The following is a 22,843-nucleotide window of genomic DNA, read 5'->3' on the forward strand; positions in this document are numbered from 1 at the left end:
TTCTTAACAGGTGGGCCTGTCGGAAAGAAACTTTGCACAAATATCGTCACACATATGATTAATAACATCCATATGTTTTCTAATTCTTTTGATTTTCCTGTATATTATGTTTATTTCATCATATCCTTGTGAATGCGACGTTGCATTCTCCGTTTGTTTCCCATGCCGCGTTCAACGTGTCACCTCTACGTAACTTAACGGCCATCAAAAATGTTATCTGTGATGGAATTTTGTTCGAGTCACCACTAAATACAGAGTGAAGACTTATATAGATCATACGGGCTAGTATGTAGATTAAGGTTTAAAAAGGTAAAACCGTTTTAATTTAATTGAGTCAGATTATATTGGACTATGATAGATTAGGGTCTTTCAACATACAAAGTAAATTTTAAATAATTAATTCCTTAAGCAAAATATCCAGATGTTCCCTTGTCCTGACTTATCAGCTGTGATGCTGTGACAAATACTTGGAGTGATGCTGCAGGAAAGTTTATGCTGAGCTTGATTTTTAACAGCTAACAACACATTTCTACATATACGTGTTCCTACAGTAGTGCCACCGTCACCACAACAATTTCCTGTGTAAGTGCTTTGTGAGTTTGCTATCAAATCGTAACTATGTCCGTCTCATTAGTTTAGGGATTTATTTTTTGCAGGTATGCGAGGATATGATAAGTTTAGTGTTAGCACGTCAGCTGGCAGCAGTGTTACGTGCTAATTCAAAAGTGCTGTAACAACAAGTGTAACATATGACTTTCCATACGGGGTAAATCAGTGAAATAGGGTAATGTGTAATACAATACATTACAACACAAGTAATAACATGGTATGTTCTTATTATAAGTCATTTTTATTTAATAGGAAGCCTCTTATGGTTCCTGAACTGAAACTGTGAGTAAAGGGCAGTGAAATCATTACAGTCAGATAAAGGGGAAAGTTAAAGGTGTGTAACACGGCCTGTGGAAGCAAACCCATTGATGTATGAAAGCCTGATATTACATGGTAAACCTGGCTAGTAGTGGAGAGTGAAAGGGTAAATCGTCCGCACACCGGATTGTGGGTCTGAGAGGTAATGCATGGCTGATGAGTGCTGGGCTAATGGGCAGCTCTGTAAGCTGGAAATCAAATGACTGCCTCTGCATTTTAAGTCCCTCTGTCACCTCCATTGACTGACTAAAGATATTCAGATCAGCTATGTCAAAGGGGGGGTGGGGGGAAATCTAGCAAAGATGGAAAGAGAAAGAAAGGGAAAGAGAGTGAAGGAAAGAAGGGGAGGGGATCTTAGCAAAACCTGAAGACCTAATGCAATTATTAGAAATGTGAACCCCAAATGACAACTCATCTGGCGCTAGCTGTGTAATTAATTGTCTGCTAGCAGAATTGCGGGGGCTTTGGAGGATCAGGTAAAGAGAGAAAAGAGAAAGAAAGCCATCCGGGGGGGTTTGGAAGAAGGCAACATGACAGGTAAGGAGAGACATAAGGAAAACGATGAGGTAAGATGAGGCAACAGCTTAAAATCATTGGTCGAATACAAGAGACAAAAAGGCTTTGGACACATTGTAACAGAGCATCTACTGTGAGTGATAGAGGAAGAAAGTATGCTGGGAGGGCACGATGAGAAGAAAAGCGACTGAGTGGAAGGAGGGGGGGAAAAGAGAAAAGGAGCAGGAATGAGAAAGCATGAGTGCAGACAAGTGTGATGGATCCAGCAACCATGTTAAATTGGTCAGTATTGACCTTGCCAGAGCTTAACACTCTCCCTTGTTTGTCCAGTTTTACTTAATTGACCGCAGATAACTAATTAAATTTCCTGGAACAACAGGGCATTACTCTCCCTGTGTCTTTCCCCTTCTTGCCCACTTGCCATTCTCTGCTAGGCCTCTCAGTCATCCTGGCTTGTAACTATTCCGAAGAGAAAAGAGAGGTAATGTGAACAAGTAATGACATAAATTTCCTTCTTTTTTTGTTGTGTGAAAAACTGAACACAATGACAAATCACTGTGTATGACTAGGATGGGTGAAGGTCAGAGATTTTCATGTTTTAGTCTGCTCAATAGTCCAACCTGTCTCCTTCTGCACTGCAGTGTCTCCTCTGTCAGATTCTGGCATTATATCCTTAAATAGTTGCTGGTTAACTCCCAGTGATTCTGTAAAGACACTCACTTGCCATGGCAAGCCATAGCTTTAGTGGGCACAAGTGACCATTCAATGGCTGCTGCAATTTCAATTTTAAAGGAAAAGCTTTCCACTTACAGGTGTGTGTCCAGACTGTGTGCTTTTAGCAGTTTTATAACCTTTTTGCAAGCCGCGGTGTGCACATTGGATTTAATAAACTCGGGTATGACATTAGTGTTACCCCATGGCTGTTAGCTTCCCTCTGTTAGCTTCCCTGCAACTTTAAGTGGTCATATTTTATGTATGTAGACTGGATGATGGCAAAACTTACTAATGGCTGCAAACAAATCTGCTGCCACAACTCAACAAGAATTTTCTTAGGGTTTTTTTATGGTATACCATTAGTATTATTTTAACTTAAAATGGTGCCATAAAAAGCACATTCATGGGATATTTGTATCAGCTGATCAATAAATGTAGGTTGTTGCTGCCCTCATATCATGGGCCATTTGACCCCAGCTGTTACAAGATCATTACAATAGCCAAGCTGTAACCTCGCTCATTGTGCGAAACAGGACTATGTCCTGAAGGCAAGACCAGAGAAAATACCGTAGTTCTTTCATGTTGGTTATCTCCCAACTCAAAGTCCCAAAGTTGTGCAAGTTTTGTACTCTTAAATAGACGTTGTCTTGGCGGTCACAGTTGACCAGTGTTTGTCAGAGCTAATTTGCAACAGTGTGGGAATGTTTAAAACATTCACCTGCCAACCAATCCAATTTTTTGGAAGATATTTTGATATGTCACGATGACAAAGGTACAGACATAGCCATTAAAATAAACGATTAAACGATTAATTCTATATGTTATATATTGTCGAGCTGTCTCAGTTTACTGCAGCCGTACATTACCACAGTAAACAGCGGTAGTGTGTGTGCTTATCTTGCTTTAATTAGTCCATTTCTAATGTGAAAATACTTTTTTAACTGAAGTCAGTATATGATTTGGAGTTTGGAAGTCTAATATCTAAAGCATTTTTTAGGGCCCGATTTGAACCACAGTTTTTTTTTTTTTTTCAGCCAAACTTAGCTGCCTTTAATAGACCTTAACAATCATAAAATGACTACCACTGAAAAACTTAATAGCACTTATGAGTAAACTGCTCACTTAAAAATAAATTAATCAGTATGAAAAGTATGATTTTAATGCGCCATGAATTCATTTTCTTCATAGAGGGCTACTAAATATGTCACATGATTAGTGTGCCTTCTCACCGTGCCAAGTCCATCACATCACATCACATCACAAATCACCGTCTGTCTGCTTCATTCTCGTCTTCCCATGTCTGCACTTCATCTCTCTTGCCATTGCCGCCCTCCCTCTCTCATGTTGTGTGCCGGGGCTGTAATGTGCTCCTGTGGTTGTAGTAAGCAGGCCATAGTGTCTCTGAGGCCTTGTGCTACACCACCATTACTATCTGGCCTGCCTCCACTACAAATTGGATGAACAGGCACTGACACATTTTCAATATTATTACATTAAACCAAGTGGATTTTGATTGATAACCTAATATTGGCCTAATGCAAAACATCAATCACGGCAAGTATATTAATTATTTAATATTGTGGCGTAATTCAGAAATCGATGCTGCCTCTGCGCTGAATGCACAGAGTACAGAAGGAGGGAGGGAGAGACAGATAAGGAGAAAAGGAAAGCTCGGTCCCCGAAGACCTCCGCAGATTATATGATGTTTTGAAAAGAGAGATGAGGATGTAAAAGTGTGCGTGCGTGTGTGTGTGTGTGTGTGTGTGTCAGCTGTGGTTGTCTAATGGATAGAGCGATCCCTTCGGCACTGGTGCGGACCATGCTGGACAGCTTGTCCTTGATGAAGTCAGGACAACAGATGAAAGAGTGGGAGATTAAATGCATGTTAAGAGCTTAATAAAGGTTGAATCAAAAAAAAGGAAAAGAAAAAGGAAAACTGTAGCTATAAAAAGGAAGAGGGGAGACGGGGGGAGAAAAAAAGCAAAGGGAAATGAGTGGAGGAGGAGGGATCGAGCGCTGCGTCTCCCCTGTGTTAGATTGTTTCTCACTAATTGCGCTTCATTAGTGGATTACACACACTGTCACCACGGTAACAAATGTCTTGCTGTCTAGTAGCCGGGCGCCCGTCATGTATAATGAATGTGGCGGGGTGTTTGTCAGAATGTAATGTAATTACAGCTAGATGAAGTTTGCCTTAAGTGGTTGACTTGTCTGCCTGTGGCTCAGTGACAGAGCTCAAAATAAACAAGCAAACATCTTTTCTTCATGACTTTATTTTTTTGTTTTTCTTTAGTTCTTGTAGTGTTTTTTTGTTTTGTTTTGTTTCTTTTAAGTTTTCTAGGGTGTGTAGCTTTTTCTTCATTCCTTGATGCTTTTCGGAAAGGTTGATGGTGTCCAGACATGGATGGATGGGTGAATGGAGGTAGAGGGGGCTGGAGGGGTGGGATGGATTAGACAGTATGTAATTTTAGAGATGGTGTAGATTTACACTGTGATGCTGCTGGCTGCATTAGCAACTGAAGCCTGTCGATAAGCCTTTCTCCCTTTCAGCACACACACAGACACACACGAACGCCGTAAAACGCCACAGCCTGGGTGGAGTTGTCAGTAATGGAGGCCAGAGTTGGACGAGGGGTGCTGAGATCGGGGGGACGGGGGCTGTTTGTGTTCTCTTGATCTTTTGATTTCCACTGCTGCAAATTTGAAATGTGCCAAAATTGCATCTATTATTTACTGCCAATTTGCTCTTTTTAAAAACAGACTGCTCCCCACTCCTCCGCTTCCTCGGCTCGCCGTTCTGCTGTTGCTACCCTGATAATCATACACACATTTTTTATTAATTCACAGATAATAAGCTCCCAGTTCTTTCTTTGTAGTTGGAAATTATTATTATGAATGCCAGCAGTGTGGCAACAATATTAGTTAACCTCTGTGTGGTGCAGATGCAAACACATGAAAATGCACACAGCATTTCAGTCTGAAAGGTTAACAATTAGTATAATTCCTCATTATGTGCTTTTTTTTGGTTACCTCTTTTGATTAACCAAATGCCTTTTGATATCATCAGGATTTTTTTCCCCTCTTACAGCTATTCTCATCCCACGTACGTTGCAGCTGAAACAGAAAGAGGATTTACTGGTTATGACAGTTGCCGACTGTGAAATGATTAGTTGAAAATAATTCGGCTTAACTACCACCACAGTGAGACATTTTAAGGTATCATCACAACCTCAGAAAACCACTGATGGCTTGCCTCCCCATTCATCGAGGAATCAAGAAAATAGATTGTTTATTAATAACAATGATTCATAGCTGGAGTCTAATTCTGGCTACTTAGGATTGGCCACAGGTAGTGTTTCAGTGCAATGACTCAAACTGTGAAATTAAATCAGAAAATCGCACTTGACAGAGTTTGTTGTGTGTGTTAGTTGATGTTTGTGTGTGTGTGTCTGCAAATCTGCTTTTATTAAATGACTTTTTGTGCCGGCACTTTATTTACAGTGGGGGAAATGTGTTGTTGTGTTGCAGGGACGCTGGGAACATCAAAGGCAGATTAGAACATCTGGTAAGTTCTATTCAAAACACACTCACACACACTTGCACACTTTGATATCTGCATTCCTAATGAAACCTCTGCAATTGGAGCTGAATACCTGCAGTTAACAAGCAGGGAGAGAGAGAGAGTGGCAGAGAAAACGGGGATAGAGGGAGGATGGAGCCTCCCCGAGGGTCTGGTCCCGCTTTTACATTAGCATTTAATTCATCCCAAATTGTGCCCAAACACACACACAGGTAATCCACTGTGTCCTCTCTCATATTAGCTGCTACTTTTGTGTGTGTGCGGTTGTGTGTGTACCTGTTCGTAAACGCTAAAAATGAAAGCAAAAGTTTTTCTCCCCATCCCCTTGTCCCTCTTGGTCCTTTTGTCAGCATGGGGCCTTTCCTCAGTCCTCTCCCAGCTATGAATCAGAGAGCTGCTGGAAACGCTCTCCTGGGACAGCCCTGAAAATTTAATAACCGACATTTTCAGGGTTTCTCTTGCTACTCGCTTTAATACGGGGTCAGAGTGCCGTGCAACAAAGTGAAAAGGTTTTCTCTCCTCTTTTTGGGTGGGAAGAAACGAAGGTTTGATGTGCCCCATATTCCCGGGGATGAATTATAGAGAGGGGTCAGTGAGGGTCCTGGCTCTCTGTGGATGTCACATGCCCTCCCTCCCCTGCCTCCCTGCATACTAAACTGCAGCTCCCAGCACCCTTACGCAAATGACCCTCGCCCCACCACACGCTACGCAAATGACCCTGAATATGCCACACAAATGAGTGACCCCGAAATTCAAACACTTCTCAGTAACTCTCCACTTCTGCAAACGTCTGAGCTCATAAAGTTGAAATCATCTTTCAGCACTGTCAAGCACAGCTCCAGCTGCCACTTAACTCTGTTGTTAAGGATATTCATAACTTTGATTTGAGTGACATTGGATTTAAAGTGGCGCGATTGCTCACCAGCCACTTTATTAGGTACACCTGTTCAACTGCTTGATAGTGCAAATAGCTAATGAACCGTTCACATGGGAGGGACTCAGCACATTTAGAGATGGTCAAGAGGACCTGCTGAAGTTCAGGCTATCAGAATAGGGGGAAAAGGGAGATTAAAGCGACTTTGAACATGGCATGGTTGTTGGTATGAGTATTTCAGTAACTGCTGATCTGCTGGGGTTGTCTCACTCTGGGGTTTACAGATAATGGTCTCAAAAAGGTAAAATATCCAGTGAGCAGCAGTTCTGAGTGAAAACGACTTGTTAATCCCAAAGGTCAAAGGAAAATGGCCAGACTGTTGGCAATTAAGGCATGCAGAAGAGCATCTCTGAATGCACATGTTTAACCTTGAAGGAGAAGAAGATAGCAGCAGAAGACCACACCAGGTGAAACACCTGTCAGCTAAGAACAGGAAACTGAGGTCACAACGGGCGATTGAAGATTGAAGTTTGAAAAGCATTCCTGGCCTGATGAGTCTCGATTTCAGCTGCAACATTTCCATGGTGCAGTCAAAAGTCACCATAAACAACATGAAGCATAGATAAATTGTGCTGTCTATCATTGGTTAAGACTGGCAAATGTTGATATTGCAGATATTTTTTGCCATACTTTGGCCCTTTAAACACCAGTTCAGCATTGTTTAAATGCCCCAGCCTACCTAAGTATTATTTCTGACCATTTCCATCCTGTTATAAATGGTAAATGGTAAATGGCCTGTATTTATATAGCGCTTTACTAGTCCCTAAGGACCCCAAAGCGCTTTACATATCCAGTCATCCGGTCATTCAATGTACTTCTCAAACTGGTATCATTAATATGACAGTGTGTTTACTGTACTCAAATGAGCTCCACACAGATCTCATTCCAGTAGAGCACCTTATGGGTGTGGTGGAACGGCAGATTGGCATCATGGATGTGCAACAACTGTGTGACACTATCATATCAATATGGAGCAAAGTCTCCGAAGAGTGTTTTCAGCACACTATCCATGCCGTATAGAGGTGCTTGTTGGCTATTGTGATCTTTTCAGTTCTCAACAAAACTCCATTGTTCATTATTACCAAATAACAAACAGGCCATATTTTTCTTTGCCATAAGAGGTAAATACAATCTTGGATTCTCTTCTTTTCTCTGCATCATCACTAAACTGTTGTTAAGCTGATTGTAAATTTGTCATTCAAATCTTTTCAATGTTGGTATTTTTTAAGAGCACTGTTGTTTCCCCTCAAAGTGCTTCAAGAGTAGACATTCAAATGAAGTGATGGTTAAATATAGCATGTTGTATGGTAATGGTCTAGCTTGAGTTTGGAGATGTCTGTCGCTTGGTCTATAGGTGTGATTGATGTAGTACTCCATAAAAGGTGCTTTGAATTATTCAAGAGAAGATTAGATGCATAAACAGCATTAATCAATATGCTTATATGCGTTATCTTGGCAAATATGAAAGCTAGTGGTTTTAAGTTTCTCTAAATGACATGTGTATGACTGTGAACTCATTTGCAAAGTCACAAATGAGTGCACTAAGTTTTCAAACTTATTAACAAATTTAAGGCAAGACGGGTTATATTGAGTTATACACATAGACCAAATTATTGACACGATCATGTACTCACAGAGATTAGTAGACTTATATTTTAGCCACTGTGCATCTGCAGATGTTTCCCTATACCTTTTTTCCCCGAGTATACCAACAGGGACTGATTATACCATATTTGCATTTGATTCTTGGTTTTTGCTTTGTTTTTGTACTCATCAGGATAGCTGAGTTAAACATTACAAACTTACGAAGACTCACACGCAAACACATTTGTATGTTTGCCAGTTTATGGTTTTTTTGTGTATATATGTATGTCTCAGGGAATTTGAATAGTTGAATACTGAGTGTTTGAATTTATGGGCATTTTAATGCTTACGGAGAGATTGCACCCCAGTAGTCAGCTGCCTGGGGAGTGCAAGACTCTGATTACGATTCGGGACAGAGAACTGTAAATAACAGAGCTCATCTCTCTCAGAGGTAGAGTTCCAGGGCTGTTGCAAATGTTTTTCTCAATTCCTCACACACCTATTCGTGTAGATTTCCAAACAGGCATTTATGACTTTCTGCTGATCTATTGCTTTCAAGATTGGTGCATCAGCCACATTGACACTTACCATGGTGTTTCAACCAGCGATCCTGACTCTCAGTCAAGTATACACTTTTTATTTTTTTACAGTAATTATTTGCTTACATTACTGTAAATCATTTTATATGGGAGTCAGTAGCTGTTTTGCTGTTTATTCATGACTAAAACCGGATCAGATTTCACACTGATGTGACAGTCAGGCTTCCCTTTACATTATTCCGGAGCTTGATTTTTCATGATGAATACTAATGTTACCTTTTCCTGTTGTAACCTCACGAGTGGTGAAGTAATTAGGTGGGCATTTAAGGCTTGTGTGGTCTAAGGTTTGTTTCATTGTTCACGTTTGGCTTGTTTTGTTTTTGCATCTCAGCAGATTGACTGAACGCGATCAGTAGCGATGCAGAAACAAAGTCTGAAGCTAATTGCTCCCAGGGCTCTGCGTTAGTTTCTGTTTTTGTTCGCACTCACGTACATGTCCAGGCACATATACACACAGACACACATACAAACAGATACACAAACAAAGATCACCCAAGTCTGAGTTGGATTTATTTTTTCTTTTTCTTTTTTTTGCTTTGGGAGATTTGGAGCGATAGCAAAAGAGGTGGCCTACAGCAGATAATCAGTCCAGATGCACAGCTTTTTTAGAGTGAAGTAGAAGAAAGCCAGCAGCTCAATCAATACACGAGGAATCAGCCTCATCAGGATTACTGGCTCAATCAGCAGCTGTACCCATCGTTCTACCGCACACACTGCCCAAGGAAGGATACAAGACAAGAGGGGGGAGTAGAAGAACGAGGGGGGAGGAGGGTACGTCATCGGTTCTGTGGAAAGAGTCTGAAGAAACCCTAATGATGGAGGGTGACTTGCAGGTCAGTCCAGGGTTGCAGGTTGAGTTAAGGTCACGATTCATAGAAAACTGTAACTGTGGAATTTACCTTATGTCATGGACATTGTAGACCTTTGCTAAAAGTAAATTGAGGGACTTTTTGTCTTGATAGCAAAGCCACATTTTTTTGTAGCGTGGGTTGCTCTGCATTACATTATCGGTGTTTAACAGTATTTTAATTTGGAAGTATTAGTGAATAAGCGAATAACAACTCCTCCTCTCATTTAACACATGGTAGCCATTATCCTTTAAAAACATGCCTCCCTTTGTTGAAGTGCAAGTATTGAAAACAGCTAAATTCACATAGAATGTGACGCTAATATTTTCAATATTTCCGTTTCCAAATCTTCGCTCTATGCGTTTTGGGTTTAATGTTGGCTCTCTGATTAACAAAGTGCAAATAGATTAGAAAATTGTTACTTAATGCCCTTTCTTAAATAGCCCTTTATTCTCATTTTAACAAGTGTTTGTTGGGGTCTGTGAGGTAAAATGTGTTGCTTCACTCGGGGGGGGGGGGTCCTACTTAGAGTAAATTTATACCTCAACTCTTTAAAGGACCTTTAAAAGTCTGGCGTTTAAATGTAGCATCTGCTTTTCACAGGGTGAGAAGCTGTGTTGTCACAAAGTTTGAGTTTGTTTCTGTTTCTGTTCTATTTTTTTTAATCATACCAATTTTTAATCATATGCTTGACAGTTGGATTACCATATTACACGTGGCTAATGAGGAGTAGCTCCTCTTAAAGATCAAAGCAAAATAGACCTCAAATAAGATGGATTTTATGTGTTATAGGTAAAAACATCTACCAACACCTGCGGTATGGTGTAAACGCCATACATGTGTTTTAAAAACGAGTCATGAAGATGTTAAACAATACTCTGGGAAGTTACCATAGTAAATCAAGTCACATGACAGGATTTACTATGGTAACATACACGTCTTGACTCTTTGCTGTGCTGTCACAGATTTAAAAAAAAAAAAAAGATTGCTCATCGAGTTTTTCTGTTGGCCAGTTTTGGCTCTACTAATGCTATAAACATAAGCATACCTACCTATTGACTATCAATATTTCTTGAACAGTCCTGCAATTTATATGTTAATGTCATTTTCATCAGGGAAGTAAAAAGTAATCCAGGGATTATCCTACAGCTTCACCTTTAATACATCGTATTAGAAATACAGATAGTACATTTCCCATAATGCTGTCAAACCCTCATCATATTTTAAATGCGACTTATATGCAGTTTTGACAAACTAGTTTGCTGATAAACCTTAACATGATCTGGTGTTTGGGGACATTGGGTGTTATCTCTGTGGGAGCTACCGTTCCCTTTTTTTCTGTAAAACTGTGGTTTAGTTTCAGATGTTTTTTTCTTTGTGAAAACGAAGTGGGTTTGTTTTATTGGAATGGGCAGCCTGGAAACAAGCCTCTTTATTTTTACGATGCATCACAGGTTGTTGTCCACATGGTTCTCTTCGGGGATAGCTGATGTCTGAGTGTCCCTTGGTGAGTTGAAGAGTTTACTGAGGCAAATTGCCTGGTTGGGCTAATGACAGATATGGACCAACAGCTGTAGCCAGGACACTCGCACACCGAAACTGTGACATTGCCTCATATGGCAGGGTTTTGTCCTAGAGAAATCTTAGTATGAAATACAAAGAGTTAGGTCAATATAGCTGTTTTTTCTCTCTCAGTTCTGTCTTTGTGTATGTCACAGGCTTTCTTTTAATTAATCTGTGTATTCCTTTCTCTATTTCTTCTGTCTTTCTTGCACTAATTGTATAGGATAAAGAGGTGAAAAGAGCTTAGATGAAGAGATTGTGGACAGATAAAGGAGGGGGAGAGGGGGCGTTGATAATCTGCAAACAGATTTCCATGCTTATTAGACTAATGATTTCATGATATTTGATGTTGTGGCTGGGATTGGGAGGATTTGCGAGGGAGGGCTGGTTGTCTCACTCTTTCTCTCCCCCCCCCTCTCTCTCTGTGTCTCTCTCATCTCAACGGCACGGCTAAATGATGGAGTAATTTGAGTGACCTCTGACTTGGGGCAGGCCCAGACATAATTGCATGTCATTCTCGCACGGAATGAGGAAGGGGTGGGTGGGTGTGCGCGGCTCCTCAAAATACAAAATATCCCCCCACCCCCCCCACCCCGGTCTGTCCGGTCTTTCTCACATATCTCTGGTTGTTTCTGCGTCTCCTTTTCATGTGAACCCAGTCCCCGTCTTGTTGCTCGTCTCACTGTGGCTCGCTCCTTGAGTGTTTCCCAAAAAAAATGTTAAAAAGAGATCCCAAACAAAAGAAAGATTGCATTAATTTTCAAATGATGATATTACATTAAGCACGGAGCTCTCATATATCAAAACGTGAGAACTACTCCCTTACTGTATGTGCTTCATCTTAATGGTATCGCTGGATGTCAAGGGCATGGAGGAAATTAAATCGGAAAGTGCAGATAGACCAAAGAAGATATTATCTCTGGATGATTGCAGTTTTGATAGGTATTCCAGTGAATTTCATTTTCTCCGGATGGGAAGAAGATGAGTTAGCCTGCACATTTGCTCATTTTTCTTCTACATGATTTATGTGAGTTGAGTATAAAACTCTCTCCTTCTTCTTCTCCCCCCCTTCTTTACCCCCCACCACATCCCCCTTTATCAGGAACACATACATGCATGTACACACACACACACAGACACACACACACACGGGGTAGTAAATTACTGCCTTTGAGTTGTATCTTGTCTGGGGCAGTTTATGCAAGTGTATGCATCATTTCTGTATGGATGTTTGTGGCAGTGCATGGAGTTTTGTGTATTTGTATGCACGTGCATGTTTTTCTGTTTGTGTGTGTGTGTTTGTACTAGTGTGTCTTTATGAATACACACGCCTGAGATAGCAGCAGAGCCATCAATGGGAATGATTCCAGGGAGACGGGGGAGTGTCATTACTCAGACTTGTTTACATTCTAAATACGTAATGAAATCTTGTTGGTAATAATGACGGGAATAAAAGTTTAGGAAATTGTAAAAGTGGTGAAGTTTGAGAAATGAGCCCCAGCCTGTGAAATAGCATTTGGGGGCAGGAAACGACATTATTATGCAGTGCTCCTGCCTGCCTGAGACATGAAGATGAACTGCTGGCGGGTCATAAAATGCTGTTAGGCCTAGCCTGAAGTATGGCGCATTGTAAAAGAGCCCTGATCCCATATTGCCATTATATATAAAAGTATAGCCATACACAACATTATTTTTCATATAAGATGAGCTAAGATACTGTGGCTCAGGCACCCCGAATACATACAGATAGGCAGATTTTTTTCCGTCTTATAAAATATATAAATAAACATATTGCCATGGAACCCATCTTTGCCCTGATCTTATAGACCTCGATATTAAAAACAGAAATATTGCATTTTCTAGGGGCTCTGTTTTCCCCTGTCCTCTTTTGGGTATGGGATATATCTGTGTGTTTGTTTATGGGGGGTATGAGAGAGAGGGAGAGGAAGAAGAGGAGGCGATGCAGGGGAAGCCCGAGAGGAATTCAACAAATGAAAGAAAATGGAAACAGATGAAGACTTTAAAAATATAATGAGATGAATATTGAGCATATCAACTCCAGCATAAAGAGTTTGTTGAGGTAGGCACTGTGTATATTGAAGCCGTTTATTGACAGAAAATAATGGTTACAGTGGCGCAATTAGGATTAATGTTACAGTAGATGGACTGATGATGTCATTGATGTCCCGTTTCCTCCCACCCCCCCCCACAGAGGGTTTCTTTAAAGACATTTGAAGAGAAAGGTGACTTTAGCCAAACCCACATTTCACTAATGTGTTCTTTGAGAAGCAGGAAAGAGGTGGCACACTGTAGGCTGACTTAAATCATACCTGCCCTTAAACCAATCAATTGCTTGTGCACTATCTCTATATTTACTTAAATGGCCACAGTGCATTAAGTGCACTCTTCCAACCCTATTGCCTAAATTATTCATAAATATGTATAAATATCTAGCCTTTGCAGCATATTAACTAATGTTAACTTCATTTTTTCATATTGAAATCAATAAACTCAGAGCCAACTAGTGTGCATCCGCCTGTATATGATTTTTCTTTTGTTTGTTTTTTTTAATATTATGAGCACAACAACTGTTGAAGATTAACAAGCCTCAGATTTAAGCAATAGAATCATTTTAACATTTTATTTTGGCCTCACCTCAAGCTTAGTCTGTTGTTTATAAAATTATTATTTGGTCAGATATAATGAAATGTGCCAGTACTGATCACTCAGAACCTTGAGCGTTAAAATAAAAGTTGGCAGAATACCCACAGATCAGTTAACCCGTTGTTTTCAAGATGCCGATTGTTCGATTGTAACACGCAAACTGCATTAAACAAGATAGACCTGGAGCGCTTTGTAAGGTAGGACCAGCCCAGTGTTCTTTATTTATTTACTGCAGCTCACGTTGGTAATTTTCCTTCATGTGCTGACGCTCTGCTTTGCTCATCCACTTCAAGTCTTTCTAATATCGTTAAGTTTAGTTACCGCTGCTGGTTATGTGTTTCGTTTTGTTTATGTTTTTTGTAGCGTGTGCATGTGTGTCAGCATTTTCTCTGTAAACACAATGCTTCAAAAGTTTGCGAGTGAATTCTGATAAAAAAATTTAAGGGTTTGGATTGAGGTCGTTTTAACAAGCCGTTAAAATTTAGATTCCACCAAAGTCTTTTAAATTATTTATTGGTCGAGTATTGACCAACGTAGAAACTATGATTATGAAACTATGAGCATATAGAGAGTACCGTGTAAAGATTGAAAATATCATGTCCCGTATGACCCCTGACCTCTCCTTCAAGGTCAATGGACTGATCTGAAGGTCAAAGTGATAATGATTATATATAGATCTAATAGATGTACAGGGAATGATATATGGGGAGTCTAAATATCACTTTATTTTATTATGACTTTGTTACATACATGACAGTAACAGATTATAACCATTTAAATACATAACAATTTAAATACATGCACCATTTACCTGAAGATGTATAGCTTTTGGGGAAATAAAAAAATAACGTGATAATTAAACAATTCTTTCTAAACAATGATGTGAATGCACTATATCCACGTAAATTAAAAAAATATACTGAAAATTATGTAAAGTATATTAAAATGGGACAAGTAACAAAAGCCTGTTCTTTGCACGTCTTTTTACTGCACTACAAACTTCTTAAAGTATGTTTAAAAAGAAAAAAAAAGGGGGGCAAAAATGAATATATAGAAAATACAAGACTGTTCCCTTCAAAGTAAATACTGCTGAGAATTTAAGCTGTGCCTTGGTTGGAGGTTTGCATTCTCTGTGTGCTTTTTTCTTCTTTACTTATGTCCTCCACCTCTTTTTGCTTAATCATAAATGAACTCTTCCTGTTGTGTGGTTAGATGGAGCTGATACATCACGCTGGTTAGAGATGGCCTTTCTGACCTTTGTTTGGCTTCACTCTTCCTGCTTTAACAATCATCACCTGACCCACCACACTTTGCTTTGTCTGCATCTCAAACTAGTGAATTACCGCAAAGAGATGAAATTTCCTGCGTGCGGGACCTCATTATACACAGGCTAGCATTGTTTTTAGCAAGCAGTGTGAGGGTAATTTATTTTTCTAATGGGACGTGTTTATTTTTGACTAATGGCACTTAGCTGAGCTAAGCGTGTCTCAGTGTGTCTGTCGTCGGCGTGGTGAGGTAAGCATGCAAGCTGCTTTGAGCACACTGGACTTCCTGTTACATTTGGAACAAGAATTTTCTAGAGGGTGTGGGTGCCACAGTGTTGTCAAACCAATAAGAGCAGATTCTTTTATGATAGACGAATGTGTGTGTTTTTAAAAGTTGTTTCTTTACAGCTTGATAGCGAAAAAGAGGAAAAATGCGATATCTATGATGTTAATAATATTACCTACTCCATATGTGCATAACTGAATTTTTCATTGTCATACATACAACACTTAGAGGGCTCCATAGCAGGACACACATTTAATATTTATTTGCTAAAAAATAACTGAAATACTGCAGATTTTGACAAACAGGGCTTGCACATAAGCACTGTTTACATGCTCCAGCAATTCGCCAGATGTGTGGAAAGAAGAAAAAATAGGTAGAATTTAAAAATAAATAAATAGAAAAACTGAACGGTACTAGATCTGTCAGTTTTTATTTTATAATGAAGTACAAGCCAAAAAAAATTCCTTTGAAATTAATGTCAAAAGTACATACTAGTACGTCTGTATGCCCCTCTTTGACAGTTAGCTCTTCACCTTGTCTGCCGATGGTCCGTATTTGGAACACCTGAAAACATTTCAGGATGCAATATGATTCAATGAAAATCATATGAAAAAGTTCTATTGGAATATAATTGTGGTTTTAAGGTTCCTGGAGGTTTATTGGTAAAGGTGCTGGTCAGTTAATTGGAGGGTTTCTTTCAGCTTTTCTTGTCCACAGTGTCCTTCAGAAAGACACTTCTTTGATGGCTCTGAATGAGCAGATCTGCATTCTTCTCAAGCTGTTAGTGGTATATCGTGTAACACCATTAAAAGTATTTATATTTTTTCTAATTTGTCTTTGGCCTCCTATATGTCTATATTCTTCCTCTTTTAAGTTTTTTCCCCTCTTCTTAACACTCCCCTTCATTTGATCTTCTATATTTCCTGAACCATAAAGAAAGCACAACTTCTTTTTCCCTGTCTCATTTTTTTTTCTGTGCCATTCTCCCTTTTTCTCACAGTGTGATAATCTAAAACCTCTACAAGGAAAGCGCTGTTCATTTCCAAGTCACATTACTTCCCTACACACACACACAGTCCTCCTCCCGGTGTCTCGTGTTTGTTTGTGCACGTGGGGAAAGGCGCAGTTCTAATTGAGGGGCAAAGCCACTTCAGATGCAGCGGGTGCCTCTCTCCCAGTGGGGGGAGCTCAGATCTGCCTCTGGGGAACACAATTAACGCCTTTTTATTGTTTACTAATGAATTACACACAGAGGGAGCAGGCGTGCGTGTGTGAATTAGAGTGAAAAATAAAGAGTTAGTTGTGAAGCAAAAAAACATGCAATTTTGGGCGTGTGTGTATGTTTGTTAGCTGACTTCTGAGTACCTTTTACATTACTTGTGATGATAACTTGATATTAATTAGAGTGTTACTCTGTCACGCTTCATTTAGTACTTTATACAGGGAGCGCAGCTTTTTTTAAGATGCTTTTCCCCCCCCCTCCCTTGTTGTTCTGCATTTATTTAAAGGGAAACTCAAACCATGCGTGACTCTGAGGAGAAAACTGCTTTCATTCTCTCTGCTAAAACTTGGAAACACGCTTCACCCCTCTGGCCTCAATCCAATCATTGTTGTTGTTATTAGGAAATAGTTGTTTTCACTTTACTGGTTAATGTTGTAAGAATTGCTTGGGAGTTTCAGCCCTTACAGAGACCGCGTACAGTAGCAGCAGTAGTGTGATTCAGTGTTTCATTACCCCTTGAGGAACTGTTGGAAGTGTGTGTGTTTGTGTGTGCGTGCATGCGCATTTAGGATGCATGGACTTGCACATGCCTTAAGGCCAATGTAAACAAATGCTAATGTAATTACGGAGTGGGCGTTGTAATAAACTGTAACTAAGATGATTGCGTAGCTCACAATGATCAGGATAGTTAAGCAGTGATGTGTTATTGCGTTATGTGGCTGGTTGTAGCAAGACTGATTACTTTGTCATAATTGTGCCTTTAAACCGGGTTCAAAACCTGAATGTGAAGCTGCTGAAAAAGGACGAGAAATTAGACAAATTATGGTATAATCCCTTTTTTGTGAAGGTAGGTAGAGTGTTTGTGTGTGTGTATACATACATTTTTGTGTGAATGAAGGCCTCAAGTGTTTTTCCTCTTCTTATAATAGCACTTCATAATTTTGACTGTCAAGCAGTGCCAGTCAGTACGTGTGATCCGCCATGTCAGCACACATCCATGTTGCATTACGTATGTCTCAGTGTCAGTCATGCCTTGATGTGTGTACCATCTAGGATACAGCACCCTGACATCACTACATTAAAGGGGGTCATTATATTTCCCCGGCTGCCACCGAAAAGTGACGTTTTTACAAAGTGACAAGTTTACAGTTTGATAAATCCGATTTTTTGTGTTGTGCGTGGGGAGTCATGAGATGGGAGGAAGAGCTGGGTTGTCTGTTGGAGGAGGAGGAGGAGGTGGAGGGAGGAAGCGCTGCCTGTCAGCGACGCCCCGGCCCTGTCGTCTAAATGATGCTCCCAGGCAGCGGATTCAGATCCCATCCCCATTAGCATTTAATTTCTCTCTAATCCTACACACAGTCTCTGCCGCTGCATGGTAACAAGGGCCGCTTTGCCACGGCAGCGCCAAAACACCTCTGAGAGCAATCTGCATCGCGCTTCGCCTTTTATAGCTCGTGCCCTGTCGTAGCCATCATTCTTGCTTGACAATTAAGACCCTCAAATCTAATAGCAGTGATATTGGAATTGCAGCAAGACCCTTTTGAGGCCATGTCATGGGAAAAAAAAAAGAAAAAGAAAAGGGATGTGCTTCCCAATACAGCTGTCAAAGCACAAGGCCCTCGCCCGTTCATGCCCGCTAAATGTTTCTGATGCACACACACACACACACACACACACACACACACACACACACACACACACACACACACAATAGGAAGGGGGAATATGTTGAGTCTTTGGCTGTGATCTTTGTAAAATGTGCTCTCCGTGCCCTCTTATCCAACTCTCCAAAGACTTGTTACAGCAGCTTTTGTTTTCTCTCCTACCCTCTCTCTCTTTCTTTGTCTCTAAATTTCTCTTCATCTTTTACTCATTGATTCTCCCTGGTGTGTCAGAGATGCTGCTTTCTGTTTTATTTCATTTTATTCTTTTTTTATTTTTTTTCTCCACTAGCAGCATTTTTATAGATGACGAGGCCTAGTAGCTTGGTGAAGTTGTCCCTTGGTGCTCTATGAGGACAGTTTACGGGAACATTCACTCTAATGGTTGCAGTTAAAGATTATCATGGGTAAAATATTTTGTTGGCCTAAGGGACACAGCAGTTTTCGAGCTAAATTACATAGATGGCATTTTGTACTTGTGGCTGCCGTTGGTCCTGTCGCAAACTGTGCTTTGTCATGTGTCAGGCAGCAGGGTGCCAAAGTGAAAGGTGGATCATCTTTTTTCTTCTTTATAAAAAAATTACATTTGGAAGCTTTTGTGTCAACAAGTGCTAAAAATGCCCTCAAGCACACTCAGTCTACCAGCTAATCTGTAGCTGGCCTTTACCAATAAACCATTTAAAATAACAAAATCCAACAATTAAAATATCATGTTGCTGTCTGATTTTTTTTCATTTCAATATCTCTTTGTCTGTCACTCTTCTGCAGACTCCAGCAGAACAGGCTAAGGTTCGAATGCATTTGGTCCTGCAGGCTGCGGGTAAGTGGATAATATTAATGTTTTTATTTTTGTCACAGCGTGGCTCAGAAATGTTGCTCCCTCATGTCGGGAATCTGTGGAAGTATGTAAAAATACTTTGCAGTGCTGCACATCTGTAGTCTGACAGTACAGTACAGTATTTTCTATGCAGAAGTGGGTATTTTCTGTCACTGTAACTCATCAGTCTAGGGATGTCAGTATAGGTCGGTCGGTCCACTGTCAGTCTCCCTTTTATTAATTGAAAGACAAATAACCCTTTGATAGTACTTAAGGTTAAACACTAAAGCAGTGGATTTACAAATTATTTACAGTAATGTGTTCGGAAAAACAACGCAACATTTTTTTTTTGTTGCTGTTGTTTGTGTTATTTTAAAGTGATTATTGATCATTTCTTGAGATTACCACTGACTGTTCCCTGTAGGAGTCCTAGAGACCAGTTAGCAACCATCTGGTAACCATCCGTCACCCAGTGAGGAAAAAAATGTGCGTTCCCCAACTTGGTTGCTGGCAGTTGCTATTTGAAAATGATTGTGAAGAGGTATATGTTCTTGAAAGCTAGATTGCACTGGTTGCAGATTGTCACATTCGACCATAGATTGCATGGAAGATGCAGACTTGTCTGCAAAGACTCGAAGTCAAGCATTTGCCTTCAAAATAAAAGTTTAACATGTCTTGAGCAGTGTGGCACAGTTGTAAGGCGAGTGTTCTCTGTTTCTGGTTTGTGTCACAGTTTTTGTAGTTTTTCAACTGCTCCACAAGTAGTTGGCAACAGTTTGCAGACAAGTTGTTGTCTTCCATGCAAACACTGGCACTTGTGGCAATATGCTAGCGACCAAAACAATCACAAGAATGATTTGGGTGAAATAAAAACTTTTCATCTCATTTCACTCAGCAATAGGCAGCAGTAGCAGAATCCACCAACCACTACACAGTTTTCCCTCATCACTGGTGGTTGCTCAATGATCGCTCGGTGGTTGCCAACTTGTCTCTCGGTTTGTGTGAGTGGGACCTGATGAAACCTGTGCACTGTAAAATTATTATTTGTGCCAATTCATTTAAATGAAATAGTGTGGCACCCTTTTTGATGTAGCTGCATATTAAAGTCACAGCTGAGTGTTTTGATTGGTTAAATGTGCTACTTTCCCATGTTGGCCAAGTCGATTGCAGTGCCTTCAGTGGGTGAAATTCTAGTTACTGTAATAGTCTTTGCAATGCACTCATACGGTCTGTCCACCTTACTAACCCAGCAAATTAGCACTAGGTGATAGCGTCGGAGCCACCCTCACTTCCAAATTTGGCCATTTGCAGCTCCCAAAGAAAACTATAATTGACTAAAATGCCAAACTCAAGGCTTCGAGACAGTAGCCAAGAAACCAACAGGTGACCACTTTTACATGCAGTGATAAATATGTTAAATTTAAAAATATAACAATTTTTTAAACACATTTTCCAGCTGGACTGCTAAACCTTTTGGGATTAAGCCACAGTCTCTTGTCTCTCTCCACTGTGAACCTGAATGGGTTTCATGGTTGTTTTCCTCTGCACAGAGTCAAAGCAACCCTCCCCACATACATTACAACTACCTCTCACACACACAGACAAATGCACACACACACACTCTCCACTTTGAGTGCTTCTGGGCCCATATTCACTGCAGCTTAATTTCAAACACTCCTCCCAGTACATAAGTCATAGATGTCACCATGTACACGGTGTATATATTCCAGTGTGTATTCGAGGGGTAGAGTTGCGAGCCAGATGTGACAGGCAGAGATTGACTGTGGAGAAAGATGTCTTCATGTTTACAGTCATACACACACACACACACACACACACACACACACACACACACACACACACACACACACACACACTCTCTCTCACACAGCACTTCAGAACAGAGCTCTAATTTCACCACAGGAAATATATGAAAGAACGAAGCATCTATACATCATCTATAAAGCACCCGCCAGCCACATACTTAGCTCACTTAAGACTTGTTCACCCTCGCCGTAGGCCACAGAACAACACTGCCATCCCTTGATGTGATTTCACTCAGTTGAACTTTAACTTTCGGAGCCATATCTTACATACTCCATCATATGTTAAATTGGCATAGTTTACATGTGAGGATTGGTGATTTTTAACATTTATTTTGTTAAAGAATGGGAACTAGTTTAGAAATATTTGAGTTCTCTCTTTTTCTCATGCGTATTCTTGTATAGGCCCAGCTCATTGCACTGCCACCTCAAGGCTAATGTTGTACTAATGGCGGTGAAGCATCATAAAATTCAGCATGTGGCTTTGAGTGCATTGGGTCACACTGGTGCAGACACAGGCTCAGGGCCAGACGCAGGACTAAAGGAGAGGGTTTAATGCGCTGGACATGTCTCTGCTTTTCCTCTCTTTCCTGGAGGCTTCCAGAAGAACAGTTTTATGGCTCAGTCAGAAACTGTCTCCACCATAGAGCCGAGCCTGGCCTGTATCAGGACTTCGGGTGATCATGTCACTCATAAAGACCCATAATAAAATACAAATAGGCAAACGGTTTTAACTTGATGAAATGCTTTATATTTAATACTTTTATAATTGTTTTTATTTCAGATTTATTTTCAGCTTTTTGCCCTCAGTTTTAGTCAGTGTGCCCTTGGTAATTTCGTCACATTTGTATAATTACAATTATTAGGGATGTCTTTTTTTTTTTTTTTTTAGTTTTACTTCTAAAATCCTCTGAACTTGCAGCTGCTAAGTCTCTTGCTGCCAAATCTTCTTAATTCATCTGGCTCATATCTCTCCTTGCTCTCCCCATTTTTGCTTCTCTTCTCTCCGTCTATCTGTCCGCTCATTCTGCCTCACCGTCTTTGTTCCAGCGTTGTTAGCGGGTAGAGGGAGATAGGGATGGAAGGCGAGAAGGAAGCAGCAGATGTTGGGAGGTTGTGTGAATGTTAATGTCCTGACGTAGCCGTGGAGCTTAAGCTTCCTCCTCCTCCTTCTCTCCGTTCCTCTCTGAGCGCCCGCCAGGCTTTCTCTCTCGGGGTCTCCTGACATCCTTAAAGCCCGCGGCTCTCCTCTCCTCTCCTCATCTCTGCTCTCCTTCACCTCTTTTTCTCCATCCCCTCCCTCCCCTCCCTCCTTTTGTCCGTCTATGGACTCTCTCTAGTCAGTAGAGAGCAGATCATCCCATGGCTAAAGCGGCTCAGGCCTTTGTGTTGGGGGGCTCTGTGGACCTGTAATGAGCCCCCTCGGCTGGCCCGCTGGCCTGCTTAGCGCTCACTAGGGGCTTTGAGAGTGTGTGTGTGTGTGTGTGTGTGTGTGTGTGTGTGTGTGTGTGTGTGTGTGTGTGTGTGGAGCGGGATGAGGAGGGCAACACTGGCCCCCAATGAAAGAGCTGGATGGATATGTTTATGGGTCACTTCCTGCTTGGCCTACATATCAAACACGCACACACCTACACACACACTCACAGAGTACACCCCGTATTTCCATACCAAACCTGCTTATCATAATTTAATCAATAATAAGATACTGATCAAAATTTAACTATTTATATATGTAATAATTCTTATGCACATTGAATTTATAGTAAATGTTGCATCATAGCAGGATGCAGACATTTTATTTATTACATTCTGAATGTGATTCATCGTTCCAAAATATATA

The 22,843-nt window shown here is 40.6% G+C and overlaps 1 protein-coding gene across 3 annotated transcripts in view; it reads left to right on the top strand.

Annotated features, from left to right (window-relative positions):
• rsrc1 (arginine/serine-rich coiled-coil 1) overlaps positions 1–22,843 on the top strand; it is a 121,881-nt gene that overhangs the window by 39,457 nt on the left and 59,581 nt on the right. For all 3 annotated transcript variants that reach the window (XM_040009495.1, XM_040009493.1, XM_040009494.1), the window contains exons 5-6: positions 5,686–5,722; positions 19,132–19,183. In XM_040009495.1, the coding sequence (XP_039865429.1) occupies positions 5,686–5,722; positions 19,132–19,183 (89 nt within the window). The remainder of the gene's footprint in view (positions 1–5,685; positions 5,723–19,131; positions 19,184–22,843) is intronic.

The sequence above is a fragment of the Simochromis diagramma genome, unplaced genomic scaffold, assembly GCF_900408965.1.
Source record: "Simochromis diagramma unplaced genomic scaffold, fSimDia1.1 OVJJ01000344.1, whole genome shotgun sequence".
Taxonomy (NCBI): Eukaryota; Metazoa; Chordata; class Actinopteri; order Cichliformes; family Cichlidae; genus Simochromis; species Simochromis diagramma.